The sequence below is a fragment of the Papio anubis genome, chromosome 14 (genome assembly GCF_008728515.1).
Source record: "Papio anubis isolate 15944 chromosome 14, Panubis1.0, whole genome shotgun sequence".
NCBI lineage: Eukaryota > Metazoa > Chordata > Mammalia > Primates > Cercopithecidae > Papio > Papio anubis.
The window spans coordinates 74,375,156-74,393,406 of record NC_044989.1 but is presented as its reverse complement, the minus strand read 5'-3'; the positions used below and the strand labels follow the sequence as shown (position 1 = coordinate 74,393,406).

General features: G+C 50.5%; 1 protein-coding gene and 1 long non-coding RNA gene across 6 annotated transcripts; one reads left to right on the top strand and one right to left on the bottom strand.

Moving 5' to 3' along the window:
• Positions 1 to 905: 905 nt before the first annotated feature.
• LOC101014337 lies at positions 906 to 2,000 on the bottom strand. Its single transcript, XR_162294.4, has 2 exons — positions 1,572 to 2,000; positions 906 to 1,352 (listed from the first exon to the last, which is right to left on the bottom strand). It is a non-coding gene; the product is annotated as an uncharacterized LOC101014337 (long non-coding RNA).
• A 78-nt stretch (positions 2,001 to 2,078) lies between these two features.
• BOLA3 (bolA family member 3) lies at positions 2,079 to 14,900 on the top strand. 5 transcript variants are annotated; one of them, XM_021924981.2, is made up of 5 exons: positions 2,079 to 2,257; positions 2,436 to 2,506; positions 4,765 to 4,879; positions 7,682 to 7,770; positions 14,657 to 14,900. In XM_021924981.2, the coding sequence occupies exons 1-5, from the start codon at positions 2,092 to 2,094 to the stop codon at positions 14,720 to 14,722; spliced, it is 507 nt and encodes a 168-aa protein (XP_021780673.2). In that variant the 5' UTR covers positions 2,079 to 2,091; the 3' UTR covers positions 14,723 to 14,900. The 5 variants fall into 5 exon arrangements, with proteins under 5 accessions (XP_021780673.2, XP_009182709.2, XP_003908878.2 ...); XM_009184445.3 differs by lacking the exon at positions 7,682 to 7,770; XM_003908829.3 differs by lacking the exon at positions 2,436 to 2,506 and having other exon boundaries at positions 2,089 to 2,257.
• Positions 14,901 to 18,251: the final 3,351 nt, after the last annotated feature.

The following is an 18,251-nucleotide window of genomic DNA, read 5'->3' as shown; positions in this document are numbered from 1 at the left end:
CAGTGTCTGGGAACAACAGACACTGGGGAATACAAGACGGGGAAGGAGGAAGGGGGTAAGGGTTGAAACTACCTGTTGGGTACTATGCTCATTACCTGAAGGACGGATTCGTTCATACTCCCAACCTCAGCACCATGCAATATACCTCTGTAACAAGCCTGCATATATACCCCCTGATTCTAAACTAGAAGTTGCAAAAGCTATATACCTCTGTAATAAGCCTGCATATATACCCCGATTCTAAACTACAAGTTGCAAAAGCAATATACCTCCGTAACAAGCCTGCATATATATCCCGATTCTAAAACAGAAGTTGCAAAAGAAAACGATCCATTTGTTTTTTTTTTTCTTTGAGACAGAGATTCGCTCTGTCGCCCAGGCTAGAGTGCAATGGCGCCATCTTGGCTCACTGCAACCGCCGCCTCCCGGGTTCAAGCGATTCTCCTGCCTCGGCCTCCTGAGTAGCTGGGATTACAGGCATGCACCACCACGCCCGGCTAATTTTGTATTTTTAGTAGAGACGGGGTTTCACCATGTTGGTCAGGCTGGTCTCGAACTCCTGACCTCAGATGATCCACCTGCCCCGGCCTCCCAAAGTGCTGGGATTACAGGCATGAGTCACCATGCCCGGCCAGGATCCATTTCTTTAGTTCCAGAAAAGTCCCTCTACCAACTCTCGTTGGTCTGGCTCAGATCATGGGGCCAACCCTAAGCCAATCTCTGATTAGCCAGACTTGGGTCCTGTTTACATTCCTAGAGCTGGGAATGGGTGTGCCTCATCTAAACCATGCTGTCTGAAGAGCAAGGGAATGGTTTACCACTACTACCCTGCTTGAGAAAAAACATTTTTTGACAGTTTAAATTGCATCATTGACCGCAATGAAGAAAACTTAGAAGTTAGCAAATCATCTGTAAACATTTTAAAGGAATGAAGCAGAAAATGTAAGACAGGCTAGTAATTGATCCAAAGGAGAAATTCTGAAGGCCAGAAGATAGGAGTCAGCTAATACTGTAATAAATAATTTAGATAATATCCATATAGAACAACTGTAGGTCCAATCCATCCAAGTGCAACGCTGAAGGGACGTATTGATTGCATAGGCCAGAATGTTGGCAAAAAGCTGATAAATCCTGCAGGGTGCCACCTGACCACGTGCTGCAAACAAATAACAGCTATAGAGAGGAGAGGCTTGGTTCAATTTCGGTCTTGACTGGTCTGAAGACTCCAGAGGCGGGACGAATTTGCGGACAGTTCTACCCCATCCCACATGGCGTCAGCTTCCCTTCCATTCTCATGACTCCATGGTCCATGGCTCCAACCTGGGCCTCTGTTAGGCTGTGTCCTGTGGCACCTTAAACTCAGGCAAATTAAAAACTGTTCGTGGACTCTACTCAGCTCCCACCTAACCCTCCATCCAAGTCATTGTCCAAGCCAGAAACGGGAGTCATATCAGATACCTTTCCCACCCTCACCCCACATGCAATCGCTGGATTCCATTCACCTCCCAAGTGTCTCAGTTCATTCTTCCATCCCTCCCGCCACTGGTTTAGTTAGGCACCTCCATTCTCACCTGGACCATCGCTGTAGCCTCGGAGCTTCTGACTGTGTCTCTGGTTGCAGCCCCTACACGCCCTCCTCACAGGAGCAGAGCGATCTTTCTAAACTGCGAATCAAATCCTTCCAGCACCTGGAGCGAAGGCCAAGCTCCTCAGCTTAGAAGCTAAGCTGCCAACATGTGGAGTGGGAATGGAAAAGTACATCGGGGCACGAGGGGTATTCGGATGAGGGAAGGCCAGTATCGTTCGCTGAGACCTTAGAGTGTTTCCGAGCTGAGGAGGAAGATATTCACGCGGGCAAGGGGACCCCATCCGTGAAACAGGCCCTGGGGAGGCTGAAGGAGCGCGGCGCGAGCGAAGGCAGAGGTCGGGGCCCCGAGGCCGGCAGGCGCTGCAGTGTCGGGGGTGGCTAGTCAGCCAGGGCCAGGGGAGGCCTGGGCGGGGCCGGGAGGCCGGCAGCCTCCGGGGGCGGAGCCAGGCGACAGGAGGCCTCTGGGGCGGGGCCTTGAGGACTGGGGCGGGGCCTGGAGGCTGATGGCCTCCGGGCGGCAGGGGGCAGCCTCTCCCAAGGCGGCGGCTCTCGGTTCCCCGCTCCGCGTCTTTCGGGCATACAGTGACCTCGGGCGGCGGGTCGCGTCGGCCGGGCATGGCGGCATGGAGCCCGGCCGCGGCAGCGCCTCTGCTTCGCAGGATCCGCGGGGTGAGCGCGGGCAGGGTCGGGGCTGCTCTCCCTGGGACGGGAGCTGCGGAGGGACCGCGGGTCCGGCGGCTGTCGGGGCTTGAGGAACAGCTCCCGGAGGGCGCGCGCAGCACCTGCAATGGGGGGCTCCTCTTCCTTTCTCTCATTCATTCATTCTTTCGTTCATTCATTCACTCAGCGATAACGGCATTCGAAATTTCAAGCTCCGGCGCGCTCTGGGGGAGCTTCCGAGCTGGGTGGAGGTTGAAGGTCAGACGGACGAACACATGAACAGTCATAGTACAGCGGGCAAAGGATTGATTTACGGAGCAGAAGAGAGGAGTCATAGCCCCAGAGTCAAGGCGTGGGTGCGGGGGACTGCAGCGGGGCCGGGGCCTTGGGAAGGTCGACTGGACCTCTGACCTTGATCCTCCTCCAAATCCCACACTACCGGAGCAGAACCCAAGCAGGGGGCACTTCCCACGCGCTGTCCTAATCTCTCCCCGTTTCTGATCCATCCTTTGCTTCAGCTCATACCCTTCTTTCTCTTTCCTTTCATTTTCCTTCTCCCCTGGTTCTGAACCTGCTTCTCCTGTGCATGAAAAGAAGTTCTTCCACTGCGGTGACTTTCAGCGTGGACAGTGATCATCTGGGGATGTCAGTTGATTGTTCCACTAAAGGCCGCTGCCCACAGATCCACTAAGATAAAAGGCTTCTCCCAAGGATTCTGCAACGCTCATCACTCTCACCCCTTAGTAGCTGCCGATTCTGCCTGCCATCTGGTTACTCTCCGCCTTTACCCCCAAGATTGTGCCCCCAGAAGCAGCTCCATCCCACCCTCACTCCCAGCAATCCTGCCCAGCCTCTGAACATCAAGTTTCTGTCCCTCCATACAGACCATCACACTCTGGGCCTTTCTCCTGTCCTGCATTTCTGTCCCTAATTGAATAGTTCTTCCCCTGCTCATTCATTCATCCAGCACCAAGTGCCTCTGAGAGCCTGCCCTGGGGTCAGCTCTGGGATGCTGCCGTACTCATTTCTGGCCTGTAAGACCAGTGGTGAGAGAGCCAGTGCACAGCTCATTTTAAAGGAGTGGTGCTCTGAGATTCTGTGACACAGGACCCTGCTCTGAGCTATCAGGAAGGACTGAGGGGTAGAGGGGTGGGACCTTCAGCACCAGCACCCATGAACGGCCCTGGTGTCCTCCAACCTGTCATCTACGTCTAGTCAGGGACCAGTGCCCAGTGCTTCCGTCATTGTAATGCCTCTTACTTGGGCATCTCTCCTGACTCGCTCCTGAAGGCACTGTTTCCTGCAGGTTACTTTGGTACCATGAGACTGGGTTCCATCACCTGGAGTCCCATCTCCTGTCTGATACAGTCCACAATATTTAGCCTGGCATTCAAGGCCTGCCACACTCCATTCCCAGTCTGCCTTTTCAGCATGCACTCAGCCCAGCCAAGTGACTGCCGACCTGCTTTTCTGCTCCTTCACTACTAAATGTTGAGATGTGTTCCATCAGAAACACGGGCTCCCCTGGCCAGGCGCGGTGGCTCACGCCTGTAATCCTAGCATTTTGGGAGGTTGAGGTGGGTGGATAACCTGAGGTCAGGGGTTCGAGACCAGCCAGGCCAACATGGTGAAACCTTGTCTCTATTAAAAATTCAAAAATTTGCCTAGCATGATGGTGGGTGCCTGGAATCCCAGCTATTCAGGAGGCTGGGGCAGGAAAATCACTTGAACCTGGGAGGTGGAGGTTGCAGTGAGCTGAGATCGTGCCACTGCACTCCAGCCTGGGTAACAGAGCAAAACTCTGTCTCCAAAAAAAACACAACCATAGGTTCCCCATGGTAGCCATTGGGGAAGGGGTGTTGTTGCTAGTGGTAAACAACCTACAGATGTTCCTTCTTCAGGTTCTTTCATAGAATTCTGACTTTGCTCCCCAGTGAGAAGGAGTACATGATGAAGAATAGCTGGCTAATTGAGCACTGGGCTGTGAGGTCACATCCCACTGGGGAGGGTGAGACATGTTAATCAGGCCTAAAGGAGATGGGAGTGTGGAATTTGGCCCCACCATCCAGGGCAGTAGATGCTGAATGACCTAGTGGTATGGATCTGAGGCAGGTTGTCTAGCTTTTCTGGCTCTATCTTCTTAACGAATTCTACCTTGGGCACATTACTGTGTGCCTCAGTTTCCTTACCTATAAAACTATCGGCATAATAGTGTCACACGACATTATCATGAGGAATCGAACATCTCTTGAATTAGGTTTGGGGCCTCTTGTCTCTGGAGTCAAATTGAGTTATTAACAATCATCCTCTCCCCGCCAATAAAAGTTTATTCTGTGTTCCGGGGCACTTACATGGACTCCTGATACCACAGAGCCCCTCTGACATAACCCATGGCTATGCTGGCGAGGGCTCAGGGGCCTGCCTTGCAGGGGAATGGCAGGCAGCCCTGCACAGTGGCCCAGCTCGGGGCAGCAGCATCTTCCTTTGCCCTGACCTTCCTCTCTGTTCTGTGGCAGCTTCCACTTCACCATCGGATGTTTGCCACCCAGACTGAGGGGGAGCTCAGAGTGACCCAAATTCTCAAAGAAAAGTTTCCACGAGCTACAGCTATAAAAGTCACTGACATTTCAGGTAAGGTTTCTCTCATTCTTCCCACGGCACTTTGATAAGATTTTGCCCTTTGGAAGGACAGAGGGTCGGGGCTTGGAGGAGGGGGCTTGCTGCTGGTGAGTGGCTTCTCAAGATGTGTTGCTGCTGGACAGATGGAGCTCGGCTGCCCCCACCTCATGGGATGGCAGTCAGGATTCAGAAACATCAGAGGGAAACTGAGGACAAGGCGCAGTTGGGAGGACTCAAGGTTGCCAGCCTGGCTCAGCTCGGACAAGGTCCCTCTCTGTCACCCCAGAGCTCAGGTCCACAGTCTGTCATTTGACTTCGAATAGGTTTTGCTTTCATTTTCCCCCATTCTTCTGACGCCCTAGGCTATCAGAGCTGGAGTGGACCCCAGAAAGGTTTTCTTCAGCTGCCTTCCTTTCCCCGAGAAACGAGCCCAGAGAGGCCAAAGGAACTGCCCAGTTCCTCATAGGGAAGAGACAATGGAACTGGAACCAGAACCAGGACTCAGGGGAGTTCTAAGGCCTAAGGCCAGTTACCAGCCCCAGCCAAGCTCTGTCCTTCTTAGGCGGCCACTGGCACCTAGAAGTTCAGGCTGGCAGTGTGTTAGGAGCAGGCTGGAGAAGCAACTTCTGCACCCACAGGATGGGGAAGATAGGCCCTTTCTCCACACATACACACGCACACACACACAGAACGACCCGTGGCATGGGCCGCTGGATAGGCATCAGCCTGAATCTCTCCACACCCAGAAGCAGCCTTTGCCACTCAGCATTGCCACAAGGGCTCACTGACTTTACTGAGAACATAACATTTCCAAGGATTGGGGAGAAAGTTTAGAAAGTAGATTCTATTCTGGAAACTACAGGGAATAAAATGATCTAAAGATCTGCTGGAGTTTGGGCGCAGTGGTTCACGCCTATAATCCCAGCACTTTGGGAGGCTGAGGCAGGTGGATCACGAGGTCAGGAGTTCAAGACCAGCCTGGCCAACATGGTGAAACCCCATCTCTACTAAAAATACAAAAATCAGCCGGGCGTGGTGGTGCACACCTGTAGTCCCAGCTACTCAAGAGGCTGAGGCAGGAGACTTGCTTGAACCCAGGAGGCAGAGGTTGCAATGAGCCAAGATTGTGCCACTGCACTCAGCCTGGGTGACAGAGTGAGACTGTGTCTCCAGAAAAAAAAAAAATCTGCTGGGGCTGGGCACAGTGGCTCATGTCTGTAATCCCAGCACTCTGGGAGGCTGAGGCAGGTGGATACCTGAGGTCAGGAGTTTGAGACCAGCCTGGCCAACGTGGTGAAACCCCATCTCAACAGAAATACAAAAAAAAAAAAAATTAGCCGGGCATGGTGGCGGATGCCTGTAATCCCAGCTACTTGGGAGGCTGAGGCAGGAGAATCGCTTGAACCCAGGAGGCAGAGGTTGCAGTGAGCTGAAATTGCACCACTGCACTCCAGCCTGGGCGACAAGAGCAAAACTCCGTCTCAAAAAAAAAAATCTGCTGGAATGGTACATCAGGTGAGGGCTTTGCAGGGGTCTTGGGACAATGCTGAGGCCTTGATGTTACCAGGTCCTGAAGTTGCCCCAGGCCCAGGGCAGAGTTAAAGCTTGATCCAGCTCTGGCTCTGCGCAGTCCTGGACAGAGTGCAGAAGGGGAGTTGAGGCTGAGAACCTGGGTTTAACCAAAACTTGGACTCTCTAACATTATAAGAGAAACAACAGGCCAGGCGCGGTGGCTCACGCCTGTAATCCCAGTCCTTTGAGAGGCCGAGATAGGCAGATCACGAGGTCAGGAGATCGAGACCATCTTGGCTAACATGGTGAAACCCCGTCGCTACTAAAAATACAAAAAAAAATTTAGCCGGGCATGGTGGCGGGCGCCTGTAATCCCAGCTACTCAGGAGGCTGAGGCAGGAGAATGGCATGAAGCCAGGAGGCAGAGCTTGCAGTGAGCCCAGATCGCGCCACTGCACTCCAGCCTCGGTGACAGAGCAAGACTCCATCTCAAAAAAAAAAGAAGCAGAACAAAGCCTGTGGAGTACAGTGCACCTCTCGTACAATGGCCTGGCTGTGTTAATCATGCAGGGGACATTTTCTTGCCCGTGTTATTTCATGCTAGAGCTATGTGTTTATCATCATTCATCAGCACCAGCTCTCCAACCAGGTGGAGGAAAGCTCAGGCAGGCGGTGGATGGTCCACCAAGCTCTGGCTCGAGGGCTTCACCAAAAAGTTCTCCCCCAAAACCCAGGATGAAACCCTGGATGCTGTGCTGTGGACCCAGCAGTGCTAGAGATAGCCACGAGCAGCTCCATGCATAGCATGTTTGCTGTGTCCCCGGCTCTCATGCTCCCCTGGTTCTTTCTTTTCTTTGGATAGTATTACACAGTTTTCAAACCAAATTGTGGTGTATTTTTGCCCTTCAAAAAAAATGATCGTCGGTCCTTTGGAAGGTGGAACACTGAAATTCCATCCTTCTCATCCTCTTCTATGGTGTTTATTGGCCTCGTGAAAGGAAACTCTCTCCACTCCCTAGGTTGTCCATGCTTTATGCCTTATCTTTCCTGCCCACAAGTGATAACCCTGGGTGGTGCAGCTGCCTCGCAAAAGGAAGAGCACATTTTGGATTGTGGCAACCTGTCAGGAGGAGCATGTGGTCAGATTGGAAGCCATGATCTTTTCCTAATGGTCTTAGCAACTTTCCTTTGTGCTGAATGATAATATTCAGACCTTTGGATTGTACAGTACTTCGAGGACATATGGGACCATGGCTGCCATGACTTAATAATTGAAATGCTTTTGAATCGTGTTTATTTTAGGAGGTTGTGGGGCGATGTATGAAATTAAAATTGAATCAGAAGAATTTAAGGAGAAGAGAACTGTCCAGCAGCACCAGATGGTTAATCAGGTCAGTAGAGGCAACAGTGCCCCTTGCCACTGGCCTTCAGCCTCCAAAAGGGCCTGCCAAGCATGGATGGTGGTTTTTGCTATCAGTTGCAGGAAAGAATAATGCAGTACCACAGTCACGAAACAGGACTCAAGACCTGAGAAAAATTGCATCTGGGAGTATCTGCATTGTGGCAAATAGGAATTTTATTCAAAATTGAAGCCAGGCCTCCCAATAGTGATTTCGTATGTCCTTGTATAATGCTACTAATGTTTACTGTTATTGTCACATATTGATGAGGATATCTAAACACAGACAGTGCTAAAAGATGCATGTTTTTGTAGATCTGAAGAGGGGTTTTTGGCCTGTCTTTGGGACCGCTTTACAGATGGGTGAGTTGGTGCATGGCGTGAGTGAGAATGGCTGCAGCTGCCCCAGACCCAGTGACAGAACATTTGGGTTCTGGAACATCATGGTCAACCAGCCTAAGGCTCAGTTTAAATATTATCCATATTTATTTTAATTGGAACTTATAACAACTTTGACCCTTGTTCCTGTACCTATGACTTTGCCCCTCACTGGGTGTGTTTGGCATCATTCTGGAAGGTCTTGCCATTGTGAACTAGTGTTATTTTTGTAAAGCACAGCACTGGTAATGAGCGTCTGTTCGGTGGCCTCTCATGCATCAAGTTCAGGTGTCCTAGACTGCTGTTCACGCATTTCCCCCGCCCTTCTCTGTGTGCACCCTCCCAGCCGGCCTCTGCCTGCTGGTCTCTCTCTATCTGGGCGTTTGCCCAGAATGGACCTCCTGCCTGGGTTGCCCTTCCTTCTGTCCTCCACTCAGCTCAAATGCTGCCTCCCCTCCCTCCCCAGCAGGGAATGAATGCCCTTCCCCCACCCTCCCTGGCTCCCTTTTTTGGCTGTTGCTGGTTTCCGTTTGTGTCCTGAAAACTGACATTCCTGCTGTCTGACCCTGCAACCTGTCAGCCCTCTGTGGACCAGTGCCCTTTGGGATCCATCTTTGTGTTTCTTATGGAACCTAGCCCTTTGCAGTGGATGTGACCCCTACAGCCCTAAGGCATGCTGGTGGTCTGCTGGGTGCTCCAATCACTGAGCCCTCCTGGAAACTCTTCCAGCCCCATGTGATCTCTGGGGTCAGAATCAAGGTAGAAGACGAGACAGGGGGCCGGGCGCGGTGGCTCAAGCCTGTAATCCCAGCACTTTGGGAGGCCGAGGCGGGTGGATCACGAGGTCAGGAGATCGAGACCATCCTGGCTAACATGGTGAAACCCCGTCTCTACTAAAAATACAAAAAACTAGCCGGGCGTGGTGGCGGACGCCTGTAGTCCCAGCTACTCGGAGGCTGAGGCGGGAGAATGGCGTGAACCCGGGAGGTGGAGCTTGCAGTGAGCCGAGATCGCGCCACTGCACTCCAGCCTGGGCGACAGAGCGAGACTCCGTCTCAAAAAAAAAAAAAGAAGACGAGACAGGGAAGACCTGGCTGACCCAGATGATCCCCAACCCGTGGCACGTTGGGTTTTATTCTCAGATCTCTGTACAAGCCACCTGGTGAGACTGGACCCACGGGTGCTGGTAATTTGAGTGTGTCCCTTGGCCTGAAGCCACAGTTACAAGTGGCTAAGGAAGCAGATTCTGCAATTGGACTTCCCACTTTCAAATCTGGGCTTTGCTACTTTCTAGCCATGTGACCTTGAGCAAGTTTTTCAACCCTACCCTTTGCCTCAGTTTCCTAATTGAGAGTAACAGTGCTTGCTTCAAAGCGTTGCTGTGAGGATTCGTGATAAAGTACACATTGAGCACTGACAACAGTGCCCGACACAGAGTAAGCCTTTCATAAATGTGACCACCATCACCATCATTGTCATCTCCAACACTGGAAGGAAGCTGCAGCAGTCTGGGGTGGCGAAAGGCTGTGATTCCCACAGTTTGGGGGAGTGTCAGCTCACGGTCTTGAGATTAAAGTGTCCTCTGATCCCCTACAGCAACATGTGCCTCTCCTCACACTTCCTGAGTAGACAGCCCAGCCACTTGTCCTTCATTTCCCCTCGAAAGCAGGCTTAGTGCAGGGCGGGGCTGTGTCCCCCACACCTAACAAAGGACCTGGCACATGGAAGGAGCCCAGTCAGTATCTCTTGAGAGTTTGCAGACAGTGAGGAGAGTTGGCTTGTGTTTTCTTATTGGCTTACCCATAGAAATTAAATTTTAGTATCTCAAAGGCGCTCCGTTTTGGAGAACTCACATCCTGACATTGGGGCACTTGTAAAAATATATACTTTTTTTTTTTTTTTTTTTTCCCATGGAGTCTCACTTTGTCACCCAGGCTGGAGTACAGTGGTGCTATCTTGGCTCACTGTAACCTCTGCCTCCTGGGTTCAAGCAATTCTCCTGCCTCAGCCTCCCAAGTAGCTGGGATTATAGGCGCCCACCACCACGCCCAGCTAATTTTAGTATTTTTAGTAAAGACAGGGTTTCACCATGTTGACCAGGCTGGTCTCGAACTCCTGACTTCAGGTGATCCACCTGACTCGGCCTCCCAAAGTGCTGGGATTACAGGCATGAGCCACCATGCCTGGCCTTAAGAATATACATTTTTATATTTATATAGAGATGAGGTTCCACTATGCTGCTCAGGCTGGTCTTCAACTCTTTGGCGATCTTCCTGCCTCAGCCTCCCTAAGTGTTGGGATTACAGGCGTGAGCCACTGCGCCCGGAGCAGCTGCATCCTGAGTTACTCTAGAGGCCTCTCCTCCACTCCCAGTCAGAACAGCCCTTCTGGCTCAGGACTTGGGGTGTCATGCAGCTCCACACTGGGTGTCTGCAGGCAGCTGACATGAGGGGGTCCCCTGAGCCTGGCCACAGTATATTCTTAGGGGGCTGACACTTGTGTTAAAATATATGGACTTGGTCATAGGCAATTTTAGATGATTTAAGTTTGGGGATGTTGGCTTTGACAGTCGCATGAGAATGATGAAAATGAAAATTTTCAGGAGCAAGTCTGTTGGCTGGCAGAGTCTGAGCCAGGACCTGGAGCTGCCCTGCTCAGGACAGCTGTTGGGAATGGGATTCTGACAGGCACTGCCCTAAGAGAAGGCAGAGACCTGGAATCAAGGGGAAGGCAAGGCGGTAACTGGACTCCACTCCCAGGGCCAGCTGGTCTCTTCAGGAGTGAGGTAGGGGTGGGGTAGGTGCCCCATCCAGATGCTCTCATGCCCAGGCTGTTTGGGTGGGGGGCTGGTGTCCTGCCGGAGTGAAGCTTGCCTCATCTATTTTGCCTACTCACCCTGTGCGTAGTAATGTTCATCCTGGTGCTATAGAATCAGAATTTTCTGTCCAAAAGGCCTGAAAATGTCACCCAACCCATCCGATACTGGCATCCCTCCTGAGCTTCCCATCAGACGGTCCCTGTGGGATTCCCTGGAGGGGGCACCCCCTGCCGGCACCCTCAGGAGTGGACTCGTTCCTCTGGGACCCTGCTGCACGGGGCTTGGCCTCTCCCAGGCCCCAGTGCATCTCTTGGGAAATACTCACTGGGCATTTGCTGTGGGCCAGGCCCCAGGAGGCGTAGATACTGAGGGTTCTGTACCAGGAGCACCTCCCTACCTGTCCTCCTGCCATCCTGGGGAGGTGGCAGCAAGGGCAGAGTAGGTAGTTGTGGTGAGCACTGAGTTGCCTTTTGAGGTGGACAGAGGTGAGATCTGAGCCTCATATTGGCAAATATTGCATGAGGCATTGACCACAGGTGCCCAGCGTCGTGCCGGCCACGTGGAAGGCAGCTGCTAAACAGTTGTTGCCGTCTCCCCGCCTCCGGCCTCTTTCCAGCTTTGGGGATTACCCTCCCCTAAGGCGCCTCCACCAATGTCTTTCCCCTGCTCAGAGCCTTTACATGGCTCCCCTGCTTGCCCAGAATCCAGTCCAGTCTTCCTAGCCTGGGATTGACCATCCTTCATGTGATCTGCCTCAGTCTCCCTGACATGTGCCTACCTCAGTGAATCACGGGAGCTTCTCAGCCTCTCCTCACTTTCTGTCCTGGGCCAGATGCCCTGTCGCTCTTGCTCCATTTCTGGCTGTCCAGCTCCAGGGCTGCCTCCTGTGTGCGGCCCTTGTGCGTCCACCCTAGTCACCAGTGCAGTAGCTTACCTCGAACACCAGAAGCAGGGCTGTGCGGGCTGGAGTCTGGCAGTCCACTGCTGCCCGCATTCAGTCCATTGGTGTTGGACTTGTGCTACTTTCTCTTACCTTTTTCATTACTTTCCCACGCCTTTTCCTCTGCGTCCCCAGCACCTGCTATAGTGCTGTGGGCATGGCAGGTGCTTAAGATTGTTTATCTAAGCTGCTTCTTATTACCTATGGGACTTTGGCCAAGTCACTTCCCCCAGCAGGGCCCGTTTCCTTAACTGTGGAGTGACCGAGGTGATCTCTAAGACCTTGTGTGGCTGTAAGGGACTGTAGTGTGTATTGGGAAGCCGTCAGGGGCTGCACAGAATGCAGGGAGAAGGCATCAGGGAGGCGGAGTGTGCAGGGCCTGAGGGGGTGAAGCCCAGAAGGTTCCTCTGTCCAGGGTCAGTCACGTGAAGGTGTGACGTCACCCAGCCAAGTGGACGTAAGGAGGAGAGGCTGGTTGTGGCCCAGGCACAGACACAGTCTCTAGGGAGCATTCCATGCCTGCAGAGAGCAAGTGGCCCAGGGACCTTCGCCCAGTGATAGGAGGCTTTTTCCAGGGACATTTCTGCCTGTTTGCGGAGTTGAGGGCCCTGCACTTGATTGTGGAGTTGGAGGGTGTGCAGTGTAGGCCAAGTGGGGCAGCTCATTGTCCCCCAACACAACGGGAGCTCCTGGATCAGGGCAAGTCAGGAACATGATGGAAACCAGGTGTGGCCAGGACCTCAGGATACCTGGGTTCATATCCTGATTCCATTACTCACTTGTCTGCTGACTTTGGCAAGGAGTAGACTCTATTTTTTTTTTTTTAATAAAATACAGGGATAGGACTAGATTGTATCAAAGGATCTATAAACCTGACCACATATATTAGGATTCTTTATGTTGTAAGTGACAGAGACCAAGTTAAAATTAGCATAAGCAAACAAAGGGAATTATTTGGCCCATGTAACAAAATTATCTGGTTTCTGGTATATCTAGATTCCTCTCTCTCTCTCTCTCTCTCTCTCTCTCAGCTTTCAGCTTCTTTCCCTGTGTTGGTCTCCTTTTCTCATGCTAAAGATGGGCTTTCTCTCCTTGGTGGGAAACATGGTCCATGGCCACCTCCAATTGATATCATAGCATATTGGCCCAAGACACAAGGCTCCACTCTCGAATATCCCAAGGGAGATTCTAAGTGGCCCAATTTGGGTCATGTGCCACCCCAGTCCAGTCATAGGCTGGGCCAGTGGCACATCATGACCTCAATATCAGACCAATTGGTAGTTCCACCCGAAGTGTACAATAAAGTAGAAAAGGGATTATTACGAAGAGAAGGAGCTCACTAAACAGACTGGAAGAGAAAAATGTCCACTCTACTATGATCATCAGATTTTGGCCTAGTATAAAAGGATCTTATTTTTCCTCTGTACTGATTATAAACTTGAGAGGTCCAAGCCCCTCTCTGATTCTGTAACCTCTCTCCCAGCACTACAGGGGCCAGATATCTATTTGACTCTGGTGGTTCCTTCAGATTTAGGCTCTGACACCATTTGTAGCCTGAAAACAAGTCCCGTAATTCCTTTGAAACTTTATTTCCTGCTCTGACCATTGGGGAATTTGTGCTAATTGGTATGATTTTAAAGAACAGCTCATTTTAAAGAATGCCTGATGCTCGAAATAACAAAATACAGGAAGCAGCATAAAAGTTCACTCGGGGACAGGTTGAAAAGTTGTAATACATTCATATAATGGAATACTATGCTGATGCAAAAAAGAATCAGGACACCCATACATGCCTAACATAGAAAGATCTCCAAGGTAGATGTTTAGGGGAGGAGCAAAGTGTAGAGCAGGGGTAGAGCAGGGGTGTCCAATCCTTTGACTTCCTTGGGCCACACATAAAATATACTAACACTAATGATAGCTGATGAGCTTTAAAAAAAAATTTTTTTTTAATCTCAATATGTTTTATGAAACTTTACGAATTTGTATTAGACCACATTCAAACCTGTCATGGCCTGGGCCGTGGGTTGGACAAGCTTAGTGTAATGTGTTTGAAATGTTAACCATTTGCGTTTTAAAAGATCATGGGGTGAAATATATTAGCTTGAATATGCCTGATAAATATGCATTTTTAAATCCCTGTGAAGATACACAAGAAACCGGCCGGGCACGGTGGCTCACGCTTGTAATTCCAGCACTTTGGGAAGCCAAGACAGACAGATTGCTCCAGTCCAGGAGTTCAAGACCAGCCTGGGCAATATAGTGAGACTCTGTCTCTACAAAAAATAAAAAATTAGCCAGGCATGGTGGCCTGTGCCTGTAGTCCCAGCTACTAGGGAAGCTGAAGCAGGAGGATTGTTTGAGCCCAGGAGGCGGAGGTTGCAGTAAGCCAATATTGTACCGCCTCACTCCAACTTGGGTGCTAGGGTGAGACCTTGACTCAAAAAAAAAAAAAAAATACACAAGAAACTAACAACAGTTCTTTTGGGAATGGGGGGGTGGAAACTGGGAAGATGGACAGGTGTAGGAGGGAGACTTCCCTGTATGCCTTTTTGTACTTTTGGATCTTTAAATCATGTTAGATATTATTAATTAAAAAAATTGTTTTTCAGAAAAAGGAAAAATTGCTTAAACAAAGCACAAAGTCTCCTTCAGATGTAGAGCTGTATAAAAATACTCTCAGAGAATTACTGTAACCAATGTCAAATACACAAAAACTGATGATGCTGTTTTCTTACTTAGGCACTAAAAGAAGAAATCAAAGAGATGCATGGATTGCGGATATTTACCTCTGTCCCCAAACGCTGACCACGCCCTGGCTGCATAGATGCTGCTGCTTAAGACCTTGGATGAACTTGACTAGCATCATTCTTCCCTAAGCATTCACCAAAAAATTTATATATTTTGCTCATATACATTTCCATATTATAATTATAGAAGATGTATAATCTATTTAGATGTTAATTAAAGGAAACAAACAACTGAAGCTTTTGAAGGGTCATTAGTAATATTTCAGGTTCCTTTACTTTGGCCAAAGGGGTCTTGTCTTTAGACAGTTCTGTCCTGCTGCTACAGAGAGAGAATGCAGTGCCAGCTTTTTGTCTTGTGAAGAGGTTTTCCTGTTTCTTCCCCCCACGAAACTGCTGAGGCTTCTTCATCTTACTGAAACAAAGAAAAGATCCTTTGCTATTGCTGTTCTTTTCCTTTATCATTCTTTTCTTCCCCCTCTAAACTTCTTACGTGAATGATCTGGGACCCTCAATTTCTTATGCTGTGAAATGGACTCTGAGGATTTGGGGGTGCCAGGATCCGGGTTCTTTTCCTGTGTTCGAAGATCCTCCACCCCTTGATTCTTGGTAGGAGGCAGAGCCCACCTCCCACGACAGAAGCTGAAAAGGCTTGCTTTCCCTGCCTCCCTCACAGCTGAGGCACAGGCAGACGTTCCAGACTCAGCCAATCAGATGGACCTGCCCTGAACTTGGGAGCTAGCGACACTGAGGAGCAGGGACAGTGGGACATCCATTCCTGCTGCAGCCATGGCTACAACATCTGGTGTTCTGGATGGTGGTGGTGGCAGCTGATGGAGTGCTATAAGCTGCTATCTCTGGAGTCTGTGGTGGTGGTTGTGGTGTCTGTGGTTTGGGCTCCAGCCACGGAGCCTTCCTTGTCCCTGTTTTCAGCAGCTGGCCCGCCAGTGTTCCCAGACATCTTGTGACTGCCCCCACACCCTTTCATTAAATTATTTTCTGCTCCCATCAGCCAGCACCCCCGTTACCATGGCAGTGGGAGGTTGACCATCTACTCCTCTCTCACACTCCTTTGCCTTTCAAGGAACTGACCACCAGAGAAGTTAGTGGTCACTATTGGTTCTGAAGGTACCTCCCTAAGAAATGAGGACATGAAGATATAACAACCTTGGGCCCCAGGTTTTTGGGGGCAGAAAAAAATTTCAAATATTCTGTTCATATACTGTGCCCCCATTTTGTAATTGTAACATATTCTCTGTCTGCACAGTGGGGTTGGGAGGGATTGGTACCTGCCAGGGGAGAACTGCCTTTCTTTTTTTTTTTTTTTTTTGAGACGGAGTCTCGCTCTGTCACCCAGGCTGGAGTACCCGGATCTCAGCTCACTGCAAGCTCCGCCTCCCGGGTTCACGCCATTCTCCTGCCTCAGCCTCCCGAGTAGCTGGGACTACAGGCGCCCGCCACCTCGCCCGGCTAGTTTTTTGTATTTTTTAGGAGAGACGGGGTTTCACCGTGTTAGCCAGGATGGTCTCGATCTCCTGACCTCGTGATCTGCCCGTCTCGGCCTCCCAAAGTGCTGGGATTACAGGCTTGAGCCACCGCGCCCAGCGAGAACTGCCTTTCTTACAAAGAGTAGAGTCACTCAGTTGTATCAGAGCTGAGAAGGATGGGACAAAACAGAACTATGCCTGAAGGCCCGAGCCACCCCTGAAACAGCTAGACACCCCAGGGATGGCTTTCAGGTGATGTGGTGAGGAAACACCCAAGCTTGGAATCCCAGAGGCCAGCAGGATGGCAGTGGTCAGTGAGAATGGAGAGACCTCAAAATTAGACACACTGATTCCCTGCGTGGAACCTATTTGTCTTTCTCTTAAGAGTGGGCTCAACATAGTGATCTAAAGAACAGAATAGGCCAGGTGTGGTGGCTCACACCTGTAATCCCAGCACTTTGGGAGGCCAAGGGGTGGGGCGGGGGGCGTGGATCACAAGGTCAGGAGTTCGAGACCAGCTTGACCAACATGGTGAAACCCCGTCTCTACTAAAAATACAAAAATTAGCCAGGCATGGCGGCATGCACCTGTAATCCCAGCTACTCAGGAGGCTGAGGCAGGAGAATTGCTTGAACCCAGGAGGCAGAAATTGCAGTGAGCCAAGATTGTGCCACTGCACTCCAGCCTGGGCGACAGAGCGAGACTCTGTCTTTAAAAAAAAAAAAAAAAACCCAGAATAAAGTGAAAGTGACCTTCAGTTTCAGAGAATACATCATGTAATGCACAGTGGCTTTCTCCTTGCTCTCTCCCTTGGCTTGTTTGCTCTGGGGGAAGGCAGCCATGTTATGAGGACACTCAAGCAGCCTGCGGAGAGGTCCATATGGTGAGAAACTGAGGCCTTTTACCAACAGCCAGCCAAACGGGCCTGCCAACAGCCAGCACAGAATGAGGCCTTCTGCCAGGACAAGAGCCATGTAGATGAGCCACTTTGGAAATGGATCCTTCAGTCACAGTCAAGCCATCAGAAGAGTACAGCCCCAGCTGGCATCCTGACTGCGGGTTGAGCCAGAGCCACTCAGCTGAGCCACTCCCCAATTTCTGACCAAGAGAAACTGTGAAATACATGTATGTGTTTGTTGTTTTAAGCCACTGTTTGGGGTTACATTTTTATGCAGCAATTGATAATTAATATATTTGTTCATTACTGAAGGAACACAGGGGCCTCTCATTTATTGACAAGGGTTGAAAAGTCAAACTTTAGGCCGGGCGCGGTGGCACACGTGTGTAATCCCAGCACTTTGGGAGGCTGAGGTGGGTGGATCACTTGAGGTCAGGAGATTGAGACCATCCTGGCTAACATGGTGAAACCCCGTCTCTACTAAAAAATACAAAAAAACTAGCTGGGCGAGGTGGCGGGCGCCTGTAGTCCCAGCTACTCGGGAGGCTGAGGCAGGAGAATGGCCTGAACCCGGGAGGCGGAGCTTGCAGTGAGCTGAGATCCGGCCACTGCACTCCAGCCTGGGTGACAGAGCAAGACTCCGTCTCAAAAACAAAACAAAACAAAACAAAACAAACAAAAATTAGCCAGGCATAGTGGCATGTGCCTGTAGTCCCAGCTACTCAGGAGGTTGGGGCAGGAGAATCACTCAAACCTGGGAAGCAGTGGCTGCAGTGAGCCAAGATCGTGCTACCGCACTCCAGCCTGGATGACAGAGCCAGACTCCATCTCAAAAAGAAAGAAGAGAAAAGAAAAGAAAAGAAAAAGAGCCAAATTGCAGAAAGGACACAGGTCCAGCTAAGAGTCAGGAACACCAGTGCCACTGGGTCTCCCCTCCATCTGCTGTCCATTTTTCTCTGCAGATCAGCTTTATTATCTCTCACTCTAGATTGGCATCTGCCATACAGTGGTGACTTGACTGCCTGTAGCTCTTAATTTATATATTTTAATGTCCAGGCCAGCCAGATGTGGTGGCTCACATATGTAATCCCAACACTTTGGGAGGCAGAGATGGGAGAATTGCTTGAGCCCAGGAGTTGAGACCAGCCTAGGTAACAAGTAAGACACTGTTTCTACAAAAAATAAAAATTAAAAAAATTAGCCAG